Source organism: Astatotilapia calliptera, chromosome 1, assembly GCF_900246225.1.
Source record: "Astatotilapia calliptera chromosome 1, fAstCal1.2, whole genome shotgun sequence".
Taxonomy (NCBI): Eukaryota; Metazoa; Chordata; class Actinopteri; order Cichliformes; family Cichlidae; genus Astatotilapia; species Astatotilapia calliptera.
In genome coordinates this window covers 31,346,917-31,368,475 of record NC_039302.1, presented here as the reverse complement: position 1 = coordinate 31,368,475, position 21,559 = coordinate 31,346,917, and the positions used below count along the sequence as shown (strand labels likewise).

At 38.4% G+C, this 21,559-nt stretch overlaps 1 protein-coding gene across 2 annotated transcripts in view; it reads left to right on the top strand.

The window, feature by feature from the left end:
* cskl (c-src tyrosine kinase-like) overlaps positions 1–21,559 on the top strand; it is a 51,369-nt gene that overhangs the window by 19,946 nt on the left and 9,864 nt on the right. Inside the window, exons 1-5 of one of the 2 annotated variants that reach the window (XM_026174351.1) lie at positions 9,796–9,851; positions 10,288–10,371; positions 15,151–15,264; positions 16,006–16,118; positions 19,549–19,768. In XM_026174351.1, coding sequence (XP_026030136.1) covers positions 10,357–10,371; positions 15,151–15,264; positions 16,006–16,118; positions 19,549–19,768 — 462 coding nt within the window. In that variant the 5' untranslated portion in view covers positions 9,796–9,851; positions 10,288–10,356. Of the gene's footprint in view, positions 1–9,795; positions 9,852–10,287; positions 10,372–15,150; positions 15,265–16,005; positions 16,119–19,548; positions 19,769–21,559 lie in introns of those variants that run through there. The other variant, XM_026174343.1, reaches the window with a different exon arrangement.

Below are 21,559 nucleotides of genomic sequence, written 5' to 3'. Positions count from 1 at the left end.
GTTGAAAAGAGAGTTTAAAAAAAAAAAAACTTCAGTGGTGTTGCACACTATTTTACATTATTTTTTTTAAAGTCATTGTTAACCCTTTAAAGCCGGTCAGAGCAGCACGCTCCGTTTTGCGTAACTATTTTTAAATCCCTGTAGAACCTGAACCGTGTAAGCTAGCGCAATAATTTGTTTTGCATATGAAACCGGAGGAATTGTACTTACATCTGATGCCATCAGCTTGTCCTCGGTCATGGTTTCGTTCCACATATAGCTTTGCCTGTTTGGCTGCTTCAGCCTATAAGTCGATCAGATCAAAGTACTTTATCATCAGTGTATATTGATATGGTATATTTTCAAATGTTTTTCTCTGTGAAAAATGCCATATGCTTGTCTTTGAGAGCTAACATGTTGAATGACCCACTAGCCACTACTTTTAGTCCACCTGAAAATCAGCTGAATTCACCCTCAGTTAAGCTTTTCGGTCTTTTTGAACACTGTGGTTTGGTTTTAGAATTGTGGAGAAATTATGTTGTATGGTGATTTTTTTTTTTTTTTTTTTTGCCTTGCCCTTGCTCTGAACAGTCAAAGTCATGTGATCAGTGAAGCATGTGGAGCCTCGGTAGTGGCTGCTTGCTGTGCTGGACGACAGCTCATCCAGATGAAGGGCATGTGGACACTGAAGCCTATTAAATGTCTGGGGAAGCTGCTTGCATCTCTAGGCACATCATCTCTCTGCATTTCCACTAATTGGTGCCTACTTCCTGCTTCCTTGTGGGGAGTCTCTTGGCACATTGAATACACACACATCAGTGTAGTTGCAGATGCAGATACGAAGACAAATGCACACCACAAAGCCTGCCTGCTGCTATTTCTTCTTATGTCCATTTTAATCCCTCACCCTGTTTCTTTCAGTACAGCTTTGCACCAGTGTGCTGTTGATTTTGAAAATCAAAAGCTTATTAAAAAAACCCTGTACTTGTTTTTTTTTCAGACACTTGTCCTCTGATGGGATGACTCTGTTGCCAAATATTTCTGTTTAACTGTCATCCCGTTGGACTTGCTGTATGCTGTGATCTAATAACGACATTGTTTGGTTAGTTACTGCCCCTTCTTTTTATTCTTGTTTTTCTTTCTAAAAATTGGCTTTTAACATTTTCTGTGGGGTTGTATTTTTGAAACTCAATTCGAGTGCAAAGCTCACAGTTTGAACAGCCAGGCGGTCAGGAAGTGATGGATTAACTGTTCACTCTACAAAAGCTGTCTTTTTTTAGTTTAAGCTTATACTGTATATTTGCATACCCAGTAGGTCACATTTCCATATTTCCCTGCCTTTTTTTTTTTTTTTTTACACAATACAAATACAATACAAACTTTGTATTGTGTCTGAGTTGAGGTTCGATAGTCACAGCTGCACTACACTTACTCCATGTGCTAGAGATAAGACATTACTGTTGATACGTCATTGTTTAAAAATATACAGTCTGTTTATTTACTCTACACAAAATGAGGTTAGTAAATAGTGTTTATACATATATAAACTCATTTGTTCAGCAGCATATATTATTAAAAACACTACAATTTGGTTCAAGCCCAGGCACCACCAAACTGCTCTGTTGGGCTGTTAAGTCCAGGGCCTTAGCCCTTTTTCTTCCTTGGGTGCTGCATCATGGCTGTCTGTGCTCTGCTCTCTGCTTCTTCCTTCTCTTCTTGTTTCCATAACACTTTATCTGCTGTCAGTTAAATGCAGAATTTAATAGTTTGGTTGTTTTCTTTCTATCTTTCTTTCTATCTTTCTTTCTATCTTTCTTTCTATCTTTCTTTCTATCTTTCTTTCTATCTTTCTTTCTATCTTTCTTTCTATCTTTCTTTCTATCTTTCTTTCTATCTTTCTTTCTATCTGTCTGTCTGTCTGTCTGTCTGTCTGTCTGTCGTTTATCATCAACTCACTTTTAATTTTACAGTAAAACATGTAGTCTAATTTAGTTCAGCATTATATGTTTTTGGTTGTAAATGGAAGCGTAACAGGGTTTTGGGGTAGTGTGTAATGGCCTGCCTTTGTCTTCTTAATTTGTTGATCATACACATCTGTGCACAACTAGAAATAATTTTGAACCTGCAACCCAAGTTGGCTTATAACGCTGTGGCTTTTCTTCAAAACAGTCAGAGAACCCAAAATAGTCTGACGCATGAGCAGGCCACAACTCTGTTCCATGCCACAAACCACCAGACTGCTAATTTTGTAGTTCAACCCTGTTTGTTGGTTTAGCAGTAGCTTACTAGTTATTAATGTTATTACAAGTTGGCTGGTTACAGCAGGCCAAAACGGCACTCATGGCACTGGGACATGTCCAAATGCTCCAGGTGGGCAAATGCCACCGTGTCCTGACTTTGACAAGAATGAACAATGCCTAATGTATGTTCACATTTGCAGTGTTTATTTACTACTACTGCTTCAGTGAATAATTCAAATTCACACAGTATTAGCTGCTGCAGTTACACGTTGCAGTTTACACGTAGATTTGTTCAGTCTTTTTTACGGAAACCAAAAGACCCACAACATTTTTTTTGTGTGCACCAGCTCTTCCTTGTCTGCACCTCATTTCTGTTCTGTTCTTAATTGCCCCCATAGATGAGTTTTATTAGTTAATGTCACTAGATGCTTGGTAGGTCCAAGCATGCCAGCTGCATCAGTGTGTGGGTGAACATAAACATAGATCAAAAGCACACACTCACTGACAGCAACTAGTTTTTTGGTAGTTCTATAAGCTTTTAATTTTTTGAAGTTCGAAACAAACTGACAGTGTCTGCAGTTAATTTACCCAACATATATTCATGTGAGTAAGATGGGGTCTTTCAAGAAGTCATAAATGATGAATAATTTATTTGATTAATTGCCCCCTTTTAGTAAGACTACTAAGTAAAAAGCTGTTTTTGCAAAATATAGATTTTGTTTGGAGTCCTGCCAAAAGACGCAGAGTTTGCGCAGAGTTTGCGCAGCGTCGAAAACTAGCAGTTCCCAAGAACCAACACACAGCTGGAATTTAAAACATGCAATGCACTGAAAACACTTTGTGTTGTGAATGGAGCTTTCTTGGCACCAGATTGAATAGCATTACCTGACTAACCAGTCTTGGAATTCTTTGGGAATGTTGTTTACAAGTTTTATGTATAATGCTCTTCTTTGTTGAGTGTGATGGGAGCTGTGGCATAATGCTGTCTAAGTAAATAAAATTTCCCTCAGGATAGTTATTGGCTGTTTAACAGACAGAAATCTAGGTCAAGCTAAGTTGCCACCCCCAAGTCAAAAAAAAAAAAGAAGGGAAAAAAAAGACTTTAATAAGTTCCTGTAGAAGCATTACTGTTAGATTGTAATCTGTGGATGGCCTTGGGCCTGCTGTGGACTTGAGCTTGCATAACCCAAGGCTTTGTCACTGTAATTTTAGAAATCAACAACAGCAATCTCAGTTAAACACCAGCCTTCTCTGGTGATTTCTGTTTAAGCTCTTATTTATCCAGGAAAACTGACATGGCAGCAATCAGTTGAACATTCTCATAGTTGCAGGCAAATGATAGGTGTCTAGTTAACCAGTGCTGCATTTCTTGGACTGAGTCAAATAATAAGAGCTGGACTAGAACCATAAGCTTAATAGAGGTGGGAATCACCATACATCCCACGATACGATATTATCACAATACTTAACGCACAATACGATATTATTGCAATTTTTTAAAATATTTTGCGATATTCAGATTCTGTACATAAAGGTAAACTTTATCAATATTCATTTTATCTAATAACAAAGTCTCACACTCAGTCTTTCTCTCATTTCAGTTTTATTGTTGACAAACTGAACGGTTTGTATTACAGTCTAGTCCAACTTAACTGAATGCAACCATCTGGTACAATTATAGCTATTCTGAACTATGCAATTTATGAAAACTATGCAGCCCATTCAGCAACTGAAGAATTTGAAAGTAAATTAAAACAAAATATAATTTTACATTAAATAAAAAAGTTTTAAACTTAATTAAAATAAAACATGTTTTAAATTAAAATAAGTAAACTGTCATGTTTATTGCTGCCAAAAAACAAGTTAAACACATTTGGACAGTGAAGGAATGTCAGGATTCTTGCTCAGAAAAAGGAGCTGATCAACATGCTCTGAAACCAGAGCATGTTCCAGTCCACAAAAACTTTTTTTGTAACAAAATATCGATTTCTGCTGTCCTTGTATCGATACATTATTAGCAAACAAAATATCACGATACTACACAGTATCGATTTTTTCCCCCCACCCCTAAAGCTTAATGGACAAGATTTTAGCTTGCGACCAAAGCAAAAATATGCTCTTGTAGCTTCCATGTTGGCACTGCCCAAAGAGGTTTTGGTCTTCCCCAAAAAGAAAATGACCAGGACTATATTTGTTTTTCAAGTTGGATATCAATTGTTCAAGCATAAAATATATTTTTGTTTATTAAATAATGAACAGTAACACAGACTCTGTATCTTAACTAAATGCCATCTAATTGTGCTTGCATACATACTTTTGCCTGGCCAGCTCATCCAAGAGACTCTATTGAATTCCCAGTACAGGATAGGCAATACACACAATCACTCCAATGTATCCTGGGTCTGCTATGGGATGTCCAGTAGGAAATGCCCAAAACACCCCACCTAGGAGGTCTTCAGGAGACATTGTTGTCAGATGCTTCAACATTGTCAGTTGGCTACTTTAGATGTTGTCTAATAGCAGTTCTACTCAGAGCCCCTTCTGAATGAGTGAACTGCTCACTATATTTCTAAAACCAAGCCAAGACACCTCTCAGAGGAATCTCATTTGTGCCCAGTTTTTTATATCCACTCTTTAGCCAAAGATCATAGCTATACAGTTTATATACATTTGGACAGGAACATTTTTGATTCTGTACATTATCAAAATAAATTTTAAATAAAACCACTCAGATGCAGTTGAAGTGCAGACGTTTAGCTTTAGTTCAGTGAGCTGAACAAAAAGATTGCATAAAAATATGAGAAACAAAATCATTTTTGAACACAATCCCATCAGGGGGCTATAATTAGAACAATTGGACAAATAAAATAACTGAAAATAAAATGTTAATTTTTTAAATACTTGGTTGAAAACTCTTTGCTGGCAATGACAGCCTGATGTCTTGAACTAATGGACATCACCAGATGCTGGGTTTCCTCCTTGTTAATGCTCTGTCAGGTCTTTACTGCAGCAGTTTGTTTGTGGTCTTTCTTTCTGATGTTTATTCTTAAACCAGTGAAATCATGCTTGGTTGGGTTAAAATCGGGTGACCTATTTCGCCATTCAAAAATATTCCACTTCTTTGCTTTAATAAACTCCCAGGTTGCTTTGGCTGTTGTTTTGGGTCATTGCCCATCTTTATTATAAAACTCCGCCCAATCAGTGTGACCGCACATAGCTGATTTGATAAGACAATATGTCTCTGAACATGTCAGAATATCATCATTAAACACTAGTGTCTTCAGTGCCACTGGCCATGCACGCCCAAGCCATCACATTACCTCTGCTGTGCCTTACAGATGTGGTATGCTTTGGATCACAACTGATACAACTTAACTGATAATTAATGACATAACGTAGGAATTACCCACACCTGCCCATAAAATAGCCTTTGAGTCAATTGTCCAAATACTTTTGGTTCTTTAAAAAAAAAAAATGGTGGCACATGTTAAGGAGCTCAAACTCCTAAAGCCTTCATCGGGTTTGAATGTGGATACCCTCAATTGAAAGCTGAGAGTCTACACATTATGTCCATGTCCATTAAATAACTCTAATTGAAATATCTTTCAGTAAATGGGTAAAAAAAGAAAAAAAAGAAAAGAAAACTTGTGTCAGTGGTTAAATCAGTTCAAGTACCCTGAGGTTTTGCTCTCTGCAATCACTAAATAGTGATTTTAATCTTTTATATCTAGATGACACAAATTTCCCAGTATTCTAAGAACTGTGAATTCGAAAATGCACTTTAACTCCAACATTATTTTATGTCAGAATCAGTCTCTTGCATTTCACTTCTTATGAAATTATGCAATAGGAAAATTTCTATATTGGAACAAATTACAACTTCTTAAAGCAAATGAACCAAAAATGTGTTAAAATGAACCAATAACACAATTAGAGACCCTACGTCAGTGTTACATTTGTTTCAAAGGAAACATTTGTTAATTCTGTTTTGACATTTTTGGTCTTTTTCTCTCTCTTTTTTCTTTTTAATAAAATGAAGCAATATATTATTTTGCAGTAACTGTCCTGTCCGCTGACGTGGGGGTGTATGAATCATCTTTTGTTACCGCTATCTCAGTTGTCTTTTTTTCAGAGCTGATTTGTGAAGTATAGACACCATATAATAAAAACCCAGTCCTGTCATAGTTTTTGATAGTTCTTTGTATCTGTGTTCTGTGGTGCGCTGAGCAACAGCTCTTCAGGAATCAGGTTGGGGGTGTATAGTACAGAAACAAGAGTTAACATCGCTGTATTCTCTGAGGTCATGGAAAATGCAGAAAGTTGTCTAAGAGCTTCGATGCACTGAAATATTAATGTGGTGAAACAAGATCATACAGGCATATTGTAGATGGGAGGCGAGCACTTAATTTCTTTAATCTACATCCACCAAAGTGCAGTAGGTTGCAGGAGCTGATATGAATCACAAAGGTTTAAAAAGAACAGGATGGCACACACAATGCAGGTTAGAATACAAACGACACATAAAATAAAACCATAACATTATTACTGGCATCTGGCACAGCAGAGAGAAAAGCAGCGCTGCATCAAAGCCTACTGTTACATCACTTGGTGTGTTGCCATAACACTCAGCTCCTGTCACACAACAGAAGACAATTAGGAGGAGGGGCGTGGAGAAAGAAGTGATTTGCATTCATGTGTGGTACATGTGGTACTTGGGGGGGGTTGTGAGCCTGAATTAAAAATGTACTCTTTGATGTGATATTTGAACAGCCATACACTTGAACCATTTCTCTTTACAAGATTTTGTTGTTTGTGCTTATTGCTCATCTGGCCAGGATCATGGTTCATATTTACATCAGGCTAAAGGAAAACTGAAGGTTCACATTCCTAGGCTAGTCTGTTATGGATAAACATTTTAAGCAAAAATAAAAGCAAGGAAAAAAAAAAAAAAGTAATATTCACCGGGAATTGTTTAACTCACTTAAACTTTAAATTTATAAATGTATTGTGTATACTGTCTTGCTAAATTAATTTAACACAAATTTCAAGTGTGTTTGGTTTTTGGTTTTGGATTGGCTTTCTCTGGTTCCACAGCACATGAACACATTGGCTTTTTATCCAGTCCACTCGATACAAGGGCACGCACCAGGTAGAATTTCTTGCACAAAGTAGTACTATGTCAATCAAAAATCCTGTTTCAGAGGAATCGAAGATGTTCCGTGTCTTGACATCTGATAAATCGTCACACTGTGCCAGAAATTGTAGCTGCTTACTCAAGCACACTTGCCTATGTTTTTGTTTTTGTCTTGTTTTTAAATCGGATGCCATTGTCAGACTGAGCACAGTCTTGGGCTTTTACACAGATACTCAGCAAGAATACTGTACAGTATAATTGCACTCTCTGGACTGCCTTTCCCAGTATCAAACATGTATGTTGATGCAGGTATGTGTGTTAGAAATATATAGTCTGCTCTGTGGGACAAAGTGTTGGTGTTATTGCTCAAATGTTTTCAGTAGAAAATTGAATTGACAAAGACAGAGGCCCTTATTGAGGACCACTTGATGAACTTATGGAGAGTGATGTGATCAGTGAAATGTTGAAGCTCTTGAATAGCTTGCAGCTATTCCTCAGCGCTGGAGCAAGATAAGAATAGCACTCACTTGTCTCCTTTCCATTGACTAGCAAGTGTGGCTGCTCTGTTCCAGCAGGGTTGCTTTAGATGTAAAGAATGGTAAAGGGAAAAGAAGTACCCTCTGGGTTCACAGGAGCAGCCTGGCCTTGGATATATTTGGCTCTGTCAGTTTGCATACTGCTCTGCAGTGGTCTGCAATTAGGCTGTTTCCTGTTTCAACACAGGATATGGTAGGGCTGTGAAGCTTTGCTATAGATGCTCTTAGGGAGAATGCCAGGCTCTTTGAAGGAGATGCATCATATTCATGGATCTAAAATTACACAGAGCTCTGTTATTTCATAAGTTGGGGGAATCGCCTGCTTATGCTCAGTGAAATATAATCCAAGTGAAAGCTGTAGGTTGTTTTTCATCAAGTCCATCTACAATACATAGAACAAGTCACAGTCCAATTTGAAGGGTTTTTTGTTGTTGTTGTTGTTTTTCCCCCAGTACTGACCTCTTTTAAATTGATTTTATTTTAAAGTTAGGTTTAGACCATTTAAAATTAGTCTAAAGATCAGCAGTGTAGACATGTTCACATTGGTATCCAAATACAGCCCTTTCCTGCCTCCATAAGAACCACTGGAAACTGTTCGTCAGCAACTTCCTCCTACTTACGCTCCACCCTCCCTGTTTCAACTTGCTGTTTTCTGGACTGGACGGAAGTAAGATGCTTGAATGGAGCCTACCGTGAGAGACCTGCACCTAGTGTTACTTCTGCTGAATTATAACAACGCTGTGTTGTGTAAGACTTTGTGCAGTAGAAAATTAAAAAAGTAATCTTTTAAAATGCAATGTGGCAGTTAGGGCTGGGCCATATCATACCTTTCACGGTAATACCGGTATAATGTTCGGCAACGATAAGAAAATGAAATATCGCGATAGGATATGGGTAAAACGCACATGCACAGTGCCTTTGTTTTCATATGCACATGGTGGAAAAAGAATGGCGGAGAATGAGAAGGGCGAAAGCGGATCGTTGAATGAAACGGATGAATCAGAATTGGTTTTTAAAAATGCTGCAACTTCAGTGGTGTGGAACTGGTTTGGCCAGCACTATTTTTGGTAGAGCATGCTAGCGGGCCGTCGTTATTACAGTGTTTTTTGGAAAATACGGCACACTTAAAATCAATCCTTTGATTTTTCTGAAAATCGACAGTGCCCTTTATAATCCCGTGTGCCTTATGTATGAATTCTGGTTGTGTTTACTGACCTCGAAACGATTTTATGTGGTACACGGCACTCGAAAATCTGTCAAATCTTTTAGTACGACTTTGCTAAACTACGAACCCGCACAGCTTGATGGATTGTCGGAGCATTACGGCTATATTAGGCAGGAGCCTCGCAGAGTGATACATACTGTGCTTCAACATAATATTACCGTGTTGTGCGTGTATAACCTCTTTTTAAGTTCTGTGGATATTATACATGGTTATGCTGAGGATATGTCGGCCAATTTCAACTGGAAATGCCTTTTGGTTAAACTGTCAGCAAGGAATTTGCATTTGCACTGTTAAATTTTTATTTAACTTTAATGCACATAAAAAACACCTGCTCGTTTAAGTGAAAATACTTTGATCGTTTTTTGTTTTGTTTTTTTGCACTAATAAAGTTGAGGAGTTGTAAAGTATTTTGTCTAGTGTCAATTATATTGTCAGTTATATCGTTATCGCAAATTTTCAAATGTATATCGTGATAAATATTTTTGGTCATATCGCCCTGCTCTAGTGGCAGTTAAGCACTTTAATAAAATGCTTTCTTTTTTTTAGACAGTAAGTAAACTTATGATTGCTACTGTGCAATGATTGCATTTGGTTATTGTCTTAAAGCGGCAGTGGGTTCTGGGTTTGAATTAACCGAAGCCTTTGTGTGTTGACTTTGCATGTCCTCTCCATGTTTACAAGAGTTCTCCCCAGATACTCTGACTTCCTCCAACAGTCCAAAGGCATCCATGGGTTAGGTAAATTGGCATTTCTAAGTTGGTCAGACGTGAGCATGAGTGGTTGTCTGTTCATATTAACCCTGCGATGGATTGATGACCTGTCCAGTGTGTCCTGTTCTCTATAAGAGAATGGATAGATTGGCGTTTTACGTTATTTTAATCCTTTTTTTTTTTTTTTAAATTTAAATCACATTCGCCCTAATCTCTACTAACACTTTGTAGCAGACACCATCCACTAATCTGTCAGCCATGCTAGCTGTAGAGTGATCAGATCAGTGCTAGAGTTGTTGGAACTGTTTCATTTGGGCTGATTAACCAGCCAGTGAGATATGCTTGTGACTTGCTTTTGTGGCTGTTTGTGTTCTTATTGTTATGACATACACTGTGATCATTCAGCAGTTTTTATATAATACATTTGTTGTCTTTCTAATGCCTTTATCTTTATGTCTTACAGCTCTCATGGTACTAGCTGAACAGTGACCGCTACCTGCCTGAGGACACCTGCTGCCAAATTCCCTTCATCATGTCTGGGATCCATGTAAGTGAAGAACATATTGCTTTTTTCCACCTTTGCTTGCACACTTTTTGTGTCCACGTGTAATAGAATTAAAAATCCTCTTCCTCTCTATATTTCAAAGAATCTGTTTGAAATGAAAACTCAAGATTCTCTCATTAGCATGTTTTAGTTGTTCTGGATGGTTACAAAGTCTATAAAAGCTTTAGATCTAACTCTTTTCCCAGTTATGAATCTAATACATTTGTTTTGGGTATCTGCTGGTATCACCCCAATACCAGTTTTACATTAATACACTGTACACTCCTGAGGAAGAGACCTTTTTTTATTTTATGTATCGGGCATATCAGGTTTCAGTTAAAACTGCTTTCCTAACTTTATCCAATTTAATGAATTGGTATTTTTCTTTAGTAAATTTTAGGTGAATAAAAATGAGAAACAATGGTTGACCCCATTTATTTGCTCTACTCTCAGTTCAGTGCAGCGAGTCTTCACTGCGTACTACTGTCATTTATGATTGCCATAGTTTCTTTTTACCCTGCTCTCACTGAGTGCACCTGCGCTCACTCACACGTGCATCACATGTAGAGTGGAGCTGACAAGATAGATGAAGTGAAATAATATTAATCACGCTGACAAGAGCACATTATGTAACTGAGTACAGTAAAGGCTTCCCAACAAGTCTTAAAGTGAACATAATGATGACACATCATAATCGTCTGAGCTTTTCTGTCACATCAAGCAGCTGGCCCACAGGTTACAGTTCAGTCAAAAACTAATGTAACCACACAAAGAAAAGCTGCTAGCATAACATTGTGAAATACCACCAATACAGACATCTGATCTTCCAACAGCACTATTCTTACTTTAGATATAAATACATGTGCAACTCTTCCAAATAAGTTCCCGTGGTTTTGTTTACAAATCATTAAATTAATAATGCCTTTCTGTAAAGATAGAAAAGTTTCCTCACGTCTTCAGTTGCTGCATTACGTTTGCCCTCTGGAGGTTAATATGTCCAAGCAACAGTTGTCTGGTTTTGTTAATGTTGTTTAATGTGGATGACAAGCATCTCTCTCTCTAGATTAAGACAACACTGTAGCATACTCCTCCTTGATCTGCCAGAGGTTTCTTGATGCTGTGATCACAGCACTTTTTAAAACTTCAAGACTTTAACTTTTGTTTGATCCTTCTTCTATATTCTGTCTAATCGTAAACTGAAGCTTCCTATTAGCACAAAGCTGGAAGTTCAAATTGCACGTATCTGAGTTATACTGACAACTACTTTTAACTTCTCTTTTTCTTGTCAATATTTAAATAGTAGAATTTTATTTAGGAAGATTAAGAATTGCATTTTGCTTAACGCTTTAAATATGTAACCATCTTGTGAAATATAATTGCATCAGATGAATGAATCTAGCTGATTATGCTTTTTTGCACTTATTAGCTTTTTTAAATGTTTTCTCAATCAGTCCAAGTTGTAGCTAATAATAGTTTCATTATTCTAGATATTTAAGCATCAAAATTCAAAGCTTTGCAGAAGTATAAATGTAAAGTCCTCTGTAAAGATTGACAATGTAAGGATGGGGGTGGAGACTGTAGAGGTGGAGTAAGCAAATACAATAAACTGACTTGTATATCGCCCAAGAGGTGAATTCGAGGTGGATGATCTACATCCTCTTCTCGAGCGCTTCCCTCTTAGGAAACAACACAAGGAAAACATGCTGCTGTTAAAAATATATGAATGCAACTTGGTGTTAAATTTAGCCGTAGTTTTCTTCCCCAGCTGTTTTGTGTGTTGCATGAGGCTATGTCTTAAATTACTTAAGAGCCGCAAGGAAATTTCCCCCAATGACACATTAGGTCTAGCAGAGCCTCAGTTTAATAAAGTTCTTTTCTTGATGTGACCACATGGAAATGAAGGCTATGGGAGATGCAATGGTTTTTGGGGGTTTTTCTGTGTCACGGCAGCCATCAAACTCGTAACGCTCTATTGACTGCGATAGACACATTCACAGCCTCCACTGCAAATAAAGCAGCTTGTTCAAGGGCTCTACTCGCTCACTCACACCTGCTGCTTTGTTCTCTGGCTTTGTCATTTCACGTTATTGAGGCATGATAGTGATCATACCGCTTTGCTGATCTAACAGTGCGAGCTGAATGCTCTGTTTTCCTTTCTTTTCTGTCATTTATATGTGATTCTTGCAGCTGTGGCTTTTAGACAAGTCAAGATTGATAGTGAGTGCAACTATATGGCAGAGCTTTAGCTGAGGTTCAAAGTCACTGCAGTGGAGTGAACAGGCAATAATTCTCACTGAAAGCACATTGTTTTGGGTACACACATACACAGGTATTTATTTTTTTCTCTCAGGGTTATTTTATCTCTAAGCAGGTACAGGTTTGGCAGGGCTATGCTGGGAATAAGCTGAGGTCAGCAGATTTAATAAACCTACTGTTTGTTATCTAGGAAGGAGATCTGCCTCATCCGGTTTTTGTTTTACAAGCATAAACAAAATTAACCCATGGAGTGGTAACTGAACTCTAAATGTCTGAAAATGGAAAAATATCAAGTTTGAAATGAGATTCTTGAATTTAAATGTCCTCCATGCTTGTTTCAGTAGCTTGAAACGGTCAACAACTCCCATCTCAACACTAGTTAAATTTATGCGATTAAATGGTGAAATTTCCTTTAAATTACACATTTAAATGCTTTTTAATGGTAGACATGTTTATCAAGCTGATGTCAATTGGCAATCTAAAAGAGAAATGTATTTAGAGAAGATCTGTTTTCATTTTTCATATATAATTTTTATATATGAAAGGCTGCAGTGAGGCCCAGTGTAATGTAAACATGGACTGATCATCCAAAGCTACTTTTGATTCCAAGAATTCAAATTTGGAGCTCGAAATGAGTGTCATAGGTCCCTTTTATTTCCTTTTAGCAGATCATCCAGAAAAATGCTTATTTGGATATCAAAGCAGAAAAACATTTTGGCTTTAGACACTTAGGTGTTATATAGGGTTTTATGCCCGTGATTCATGGGGAGGGTACTACCATTACACAAATAAAGTTGCTGCTTTATACAGTTACTGCTTCTATCTGATATGTTATTGCAGTCTTAACATTTTTGTCAAGATTCAAATAACTACCTTGGGGTGCATTATCTCTGCCTTTCAAGTGTGCAATATCGAGCACAGCTCAGCCCAGACAAATTATTGCTTACTATCTATGCCACACCTTTTGTTCATGCACAACATTTAACGTTTAATTTTTAGATTAATAAACTCTTTTAATGACTGAACAGTGGCTCAGTGTTTAGCACAGTAATCTCCCAAGTAGGGATGGGTATTGTTTAGGTTTTATCTGATACCGGTGCCAAATCGGTACTTTTGAAACGGTGCCGGTGCTCAAACGGTGCTCAAACCGGTGCTTAAAGAATGGAGAACACAAAATTGGTCCAAAAACCTCTCATGTTCAGCTGTTTTTTGTAAAAAGATAACAATGTTGGCCTTTTTTGCAGCTATGGGGCATATATGGTATCACTCTTGGCTGGAAGCAGTGCTTAAACAATGGAAAAAACACAAACTTTGTCCAAAAACCTCTCATGTTTAACTGTTTTCCACTTTTTCTTTGGTCATTTTAGCCTTTTTGGCCAGGGTGAAGGGAGTATCTGCCATCAAACAAGAAGACAGCTGCATGTAGCTATGATGATGTTTGCTAGTTCACCTTACATGCATTAATGTAATAACGTGGTTAGCCTACTCAACGTAAATTACACACGAACAACATTTAGCTACTCACGCAGAGAAGAACGGCTGCTGCTGCATCATCCTCCGTCATCATTTCTGCTACACTGGCAGGGCTAGGGGCCAGGACTCTCCTCTTCGTGTTTTTGGGGGATGTTGCATAACAGGCAACCCACCCGCAGTAGATGCGCTCGTGTGAGGTCTCGCAGCAAGATATCAAATACGGCGCATTTCTGGGCTTTTAAAAAAACGCTATGCATCGCCAGGTGTTTCATCGGATTTGAGGTGTTACCTCCTTTGACAGTATCACAGTATCAGCTTAAAGCAGTTGTTGCAGGCTGCTGAGTTTGCATATTTTGCTGTGAAGTACAGCCAGACTTTTGACCGCTTCGGCTTGGACATTTTTAATCTGTAGCTCTGCTCTAAAAGAACGTACGTACCTGGGCCCGCCTACTATTCTCGGAAACGTAAAATGATTGGCTAGAAGTGTATCACAGCTCAGGAAAAAAAAGCACCGAAATAAAGCATCGAAATGTGCGCTGCTTTTCGGTCTGGTTACTACCGTTTATGTCAGAACCGGTGCCATCATGGCACCGGACACCGGTACCCATCCCTACTCCCAAGTTTCCATGAAAGCTCCAGTTTCTCTAAACATGGGGAAGAAAATTACTTGCTAGGTTAATGTTCATACTTCCTGTACTGCACCAGGAAACTACTGCAAAAAGTGTTACTTACGATTTTATTTGTTGAGGCCTTATTGGATTTGAACAGATTTAACACGGTCCTGAAAGATTTGAAAAGGGAAAACAAACAACATAAGAAGAAGAGTAAACTCTCTAAAGAAACATTCAGAATAAGGACTGTAATGCTGGCAGGCTTTGGTTTTAATAAGTGGATCCTAGTCTCATAACACTGTGATTAGGACTTGTTCTCGCCCTCCCCAATTGCCTCTCCACCTCTAAACTCTTTTATTGTGTTCTGTAATTTGTTTCATTTAGCTCCTTATGAGTTACACCTCTAGATAATGTTGGTTCCTCTGTGTTTTCTATAATCTAGGTACCATGGTCGACTGGCACAGAGTGTGTAGCCAAGTATAACTTTCAGACTGCCAATGAACAGGACTTACCCTTCTGTAAAGGAGACGTACTGACCATCATCGGAGTCACCAGGGTAAGAAAACAAGTGCCTTGAATATGGTTGTTCTAACTAAACCCACAGAGCTGCCATCCTAGCAATTATTATTCAGTGAATAAGTTACTGTTTAAGCTGTTTCTGTTTCTTCATGGGTTTTCACAGTTAATAGGGTTGTTTTTTTTTTTGGATTGTTCACCAATGATTGGACTTGTAAAATGTTCTCTGTATGTTAAAAACAATATACAGATGTATGCAGAGATGTAAAAGGACATGGATTTGTCTTCATTCTTGAAATGTCAGCAACAGTACCTATAACAGGATTTGTGCAGTATTTCATGAGACAATCCTAGTTTTTTGTACTTTAAGTCAGAAGACAAGACAACCAAAAGTTTTGTCCCTAACAAAGTAGTTAGTTTATTCATTTGTATGACAAATGACAAGACAAATAAAGAGCTACATTTAAAAAAAAAAAAGTGTATCAGCTTTTAAAAAGGTGCAATGAACTTAATCCTATCAAACAGCTTTATTGCTTCAGTTGGTGGGTTTCCTTTTAGCTAGAGGCACTCGCTGGTTTCTGTTGATGCAACAGCTTGTGCCCACAAATATCTGATGGGGCTGAAGTGGATTTTGGCTTTTATTCTCTACTGTGTCTTTCTGTGTTGTGTTATCTCTAAGGTACAGAAGTGTTCCTTACCCACAAAATGACTTGGTATAAAAATGGTACCCCGCCTTAGTTATGGTATTTCAGCTGTGTTGTGGTGTGTTCGACTGTTTCAGGATCCAAACTGGTACAGAGCAAGGAACCAGGTGGGCAGAGAGGGCACCATCCCAGCTAACTATGTCCAGAAAAGGGAAGGCGTCAAGTCAGGAGGGAAACTCAGTCTTATGCCGTGAGTACTAGAATGGATAATCCCAGTTAAACTGTCATGTCTGTGTGTTTGTGGTGTTTTGCATTTATTTTTAAGACCATACAAACATTTTTTTAATGCAATGTAAGAGGATAAAATATATATATATATATATATATATATATATATATATATATATATATATATATATATATATATATATATATATATATATATTTTTTTTTTTTTTTTTTTTTTTTTTGTAGGATTGCAGAACTGTTTCATTCTGAAATAACATTTTAGGAAACTACCAAAGTTCTCCAGGATTGCGACAGAATACAGTTATAATCAAAATACTAATGGTCTGTGTCTTGTATCTCAGACATCTTTATGTATGAACAAGTTGTTATAGCCCGATTCACTTTTGTCTCCTGCTGTGAGAGGGAGAAATTAGTCTTGACTTCAAAAGATGAAAATTCCCTGTCTTCTGTTGTCTGTGTCAGACACCCATAGAGGCTACAGCCAGCTGTGCACTAGATTTGAGTGACATTTCGGGCTCTTTGAAAATGCAGCTATTCAAAACGAGGAAAACATAACGAGAGGCATATTCAAATGAAAGGAGACAGGAAAGCCGAGCTGCTGCAACCGAGCTATGAGCTATAAGATGTTGAAAGCTGTGAGAGCTGCCAGACCATTTGTGTTTACTCTTGAGATGGTAATAAACAAGTCTTAAAACTTTGCAAAGCAGAAGAAAGTTCTTAATTTCAGTAGGAAGTACATGAATTGCAAGAAGAGAATGGTAAGTTGGACCTCAAAGTTGTGGTTTTTTGTAATGGGCATAGTTAAGTTAATTAAGTCAAAGATAAAGTACAGATTGTATTTCAGTTCCTCAGTGTTTCCAGTATTGGAAGTATCCAATTTTCTTTGACAGTAAGGAGTTATATACATAAGCTGCTCATTTATTTCCTTGTACCTTTCAAACCTCGTGCAGCAACAATGAACTCTTCTCGTGCTCCTAGAAGGAAATCATTAACACAATAAAGGTGTCAGCTGCGGATAGAAAGTGAAATGCAGTCTTGTCAGCATTGCATGTGTAGCTCAAACTATTCTTAGTGATATGTTCTTAAAATGTTGGCAGGAAACATTTATATAGACTTTTGACCCTCTTTGTCTCCCTTCATCAACTGCTGCTGAAAGCGTTGACCTCTCTATTTGCCACCTCATACCGTCTATTCACACCATTTTAAATTCGGTTACTGTGTCATTCAGCTCAGGCATGTTTTGTGTGTGATATTAGGAGGCCCGGTGGTGCAGTAACTTAAAATGAGCCTTGTGCAGCTACAAGGGATTTGTGTGCACACAACAACACTGATTATTAAAGGCTAACGTGGGGAACAGCTGTAATTAATCTGTAGCTCAGAATGAATTTAATGAAACTTGTTTTCAGCCATAACCAAATGTCCTTCTCAGAGTTGCTTTTCTAAAAGAAAGGAGGAAAGAAGAAGAGGGTGCTATGAAACTAACTCACTGCTCTTTGACTCCCAAATATTCAGCATGCTTTCACATCCTGACCTTCTGCTCTAATTGCTGCCTTTGAGATCACTGCATAGTTCAGTGTTTTAACTCAAGTCATCAGAAGTCGTTTCTCTGTATCCTGCAGGGACTTTTGGATTTTTTTATGAATCATCAGCAAATGTCTCGGAGAGGACCTCTCCCTCTCTTCTGGGTTACGTAAGGGTTCATCTGTGGTTTTCTGCTTTAACGTTCACCCGTATCGGTTGATACTCGGCTGTAGATACAGCGCTTGCCTCCTTTACTTGACTCTGCTCCATCTACTGCCCTCATGTGGCAGATATCTGACCCATGTAACCAAACCACCCTAAAGAAAGCTGGCGTATTCATCTGCGCTGTCCTACTCATTCCTTCCAAGTTGTGCTGAACATGTTGTTCACTTTTATTTCAATATGATGTCATTTCTGAAAACTGCGGTTAATTTCTGGAGACAAAGCAGCAAGTGTGTGTCTACCACTGGGCTTTGTGTTACTGGGGCCATCCACTCTTGGCGCCTGCTCTCGGATTATTGGGAGTTAAAGAGCTTCTCTCCATCGGAGAAGCTCCCTATTCTGATCTAATCAACTCGAGCCATGTTAAGCAGCTTTACCACAAGGGCCTCTGCTGTCTGAGGAGACCAAGTGGAGTGATTGAAGAGGAGGAGGGCGTGACAGAGGCAGCCACAGGAAAGTGGGCTAAATCATTCATAGTTGTTAATTACCACCCATTGACCAGCCAGTGCCGATAAGGAGACTTTGTCCTTTGCAATTCTTGGTGGCTAATGTGACCTTTCATACAAATAGTGGCAGAAATCAGCAGGGTACATGGGATACCCCCCTGTGTTTATGCTTAATACCACAGATCAATAGCCATGAATGGAAGGAAATTCAGAATACTGAAATAGGGTGTTAGCTTTTGTTGTAGGAAACTGAAATGTATCTAACAAAGATTAAAAAACATTTACCATTTAAGCTCGATGGAGGATGCATTATCATTGAAAAGCAACAGCAGTGTGAAAAAATTCTGTTTTTGTAACAGATGATTGTAAAGATGGTGGTTGAGTAGATCAAAGTGTGTGATCTTGCTGTCTAATCCGTCCTTCAGTAGCATATAGATGCCTCCTATCAAGCCATATGGCGAGGTTGATGCTCGTTGTGTAACAGTTAGCTTCTAAATCAGGAAGCAAGCGTTTCTTTGTTGCCACAACCAACAGAATTGTGATCGGCTTTTTAACTTAACAGGAGGTGGAGTTGGTTTTTGATCTCCCTCCTTTTCGCTACAGCGGGTGGTGAAAGTTCAATCCGTCTCTTGGTCTCTCTGACCGCAGTCGGGAATGGGTGACTTGGTTTTATCCTGCTCCCCGCCTTGTCTGAGCAGCTTTTGCATTTTCCTGTTATTGCAGTGCCTGTATGTCAGTTTCCGACTCTGCCCCAGGCTTTGTGTATGTGTGTGTGCGCATGCATGCGTGCGTGCGTTTTAGCACCATGTTTCCTGTTGTTTGGGTTCAGGTACTTTTTCACTGACTCCCCAAGATCAGACAGCCTCGCCCCTTCACCATTCAAGCTGAACAGGGTGGAAGTGCTGCTGTCGGCTTCCCATTACTGCCCCCCTCTTGTTTTTCACTTCTCATTTCAGAGGAATGCTGTGGGCCATGATACATGGAATTTGGTACCTCTGTATGGTTGAAATTTAGTTGTTTTCTTCTCTCTCTCTTTTTGGAGATATATTCTTAAAAAACGGCACAAGTTGAGTTTCTGTACATAGATCAAACAACGTCATTGTTACATAAACACTCTGTGTGCGGCCATAAAACACTTCCAGTCAATCCTGTGTGTCCTTTTTGTCTGACATACTCTCTCTCCCTCTTCCCTCTTTGTCTCCTCACGTCCTTCATTCCCACCCCTCTCTTCACTCTCTCCAGCTGGTTTCATGGGAAGATAACTCGGGAGCAGGCCGAGCGGCTCCTCTACCCTCCAGAGACGGGTTTATTCCTGGTGAGGGAAAGCACCAACTATCCTGGAGATTACACCCTGTGTGTCAGCTGTGATGGCAAGGTGGAGCACTACCGCATCATCTACCACAACGGCAAACTCACCATCGACGAGGAAGAGTATTTTGAGAACCTCATGCAGCTGGTGGAGGTGAGGAAGGATGGAGAGCATATAGCTGTTATTTGTAGTCTAATTTTGTTGACAGAACACCTTTAATAGTACTACTGGCATTCAGTTTGGCAGTAAAAAAACGATGAATGCCTTCTCATAATCATCATCATCATTTCCAGCTGGTTTTTGTTTTTAAGAGCCGAAAGACTTGAGGCATTTAACTGAACGTCAAAGAGAGCGATTTGTAAGAAAATGAAACTTTAAATGTCACCTTGTTTTAATGTTCCAGTGCATACTTCCTCTATCCTGAAGGTCACAGAGAGTTAGGCTACATTTTATTTAGGTAGCTCAAATTAAGTAGTATCGATCCTTAAAATAACTGTTACAGTAAAAAAGTTGGTGATTTTACAAAGTTTATTCCATCTTAGGTTTTCTTCAGAAAGGGTGGCGCCATAGTTTAGCAACTAACACATGTGCCTGACACATGAAAGATCCCAGTTTGAGACCAGGAGAGGAACTAAATCTCCTCCTGTGGGAGGGTTGCGTTAGGAAGGTCATCTGGTGGAAAAAATCTGCCAAATCAAACATGTGCTACATCTGCTGTGGTGACCCCTTGTGAATAAGGGAGCAGCCGAAACAAGCAGAGTTTCTTCAGTAAAACTGAAGAGCAGCAGGAAAACAAACCTACTTGTTTTGTTTTGGTTTTTTTTGTTTTCCCCTTAAAAGGTTGTTATATAATTCCTATGAGAATTTATATTTCTGTTTGTTTCAGGCCAACTGTTTATCCTCTCAGATATGCTTCGTCTGTCTATCAAAGGTGTTTTAGATCTTAACACAGTTAACACTGTACGAGAGACTTGTTTCTAGTCTATTACAGAGCTAAAAGCCTCTTATATCACGTATTTTCTACAGTTAAATATTGTATCTCATTGTCCATTAGGTCACACTAGGGCTGCTCGATTATGGCAAAAATGATAATCACAATTATTTTCACTGAAATTGAGATCTCGATTATTTGACGATATTTATTTAACCCTTTAAGACCTACTATAGAACCAAGTCCGCCAGAGCTTATATATATATATTTTTTTTTTATACATGCTGTAGTGCCATTTCTGGGAGCATTTCAAGTTACTATACATCAATACAACTGTTATAGCCCATAATTTAATAATATGTATGCATTAAGTCCATAGTAACTACATTAATTGCATAAAAGTGCAATAAACTACAAAAAAAATAAATTGAAAATCGTTTTTGTTACATATATTTCTACTTGGAGAAATTTAAGAGGCTTATCCCTCAAAACTTTAAATACAAAAAAGTTGCAAAAAATAGTTTACAACAACAGGAAATTTATTTTGAGTGTCTTCATAGTTTTATTTTTGAGATACACCAATTTTTATATACTGCAGGAAAAACGAAAAACAATCCTATGATGCAAATTTGCAAAGAAAACAGCAGGTGCATCAAAATAAACTATTTCCAGCAGTGTAATTCGAGTTCTAAGCATCCCAGCAACTATTCAGAAAAGTCAAACATGACTTATAAAAACACCAGTATAGGCTTTTAAGGCCTACAAGTAAAAAACTACATTTTCCGCGAAAATGACGTCATGTCCGGTTTAGGGCAGGAAATGGCGGACATGCGACAGTTCGTGCTGACGTCTGTTTCACTGTGGGAAGTGGCAACGCGTGTTTCTGTAATATTATGTTTTTGTTCCTGCAAGCGCTTTTATGCAATTTTTGCAAAGTTTTATGTGGAAGGAAACCGTGACCAAGGACAAGCTGATGGCATAAGATGTAAGTACTACAACTCCGGTTTCATATA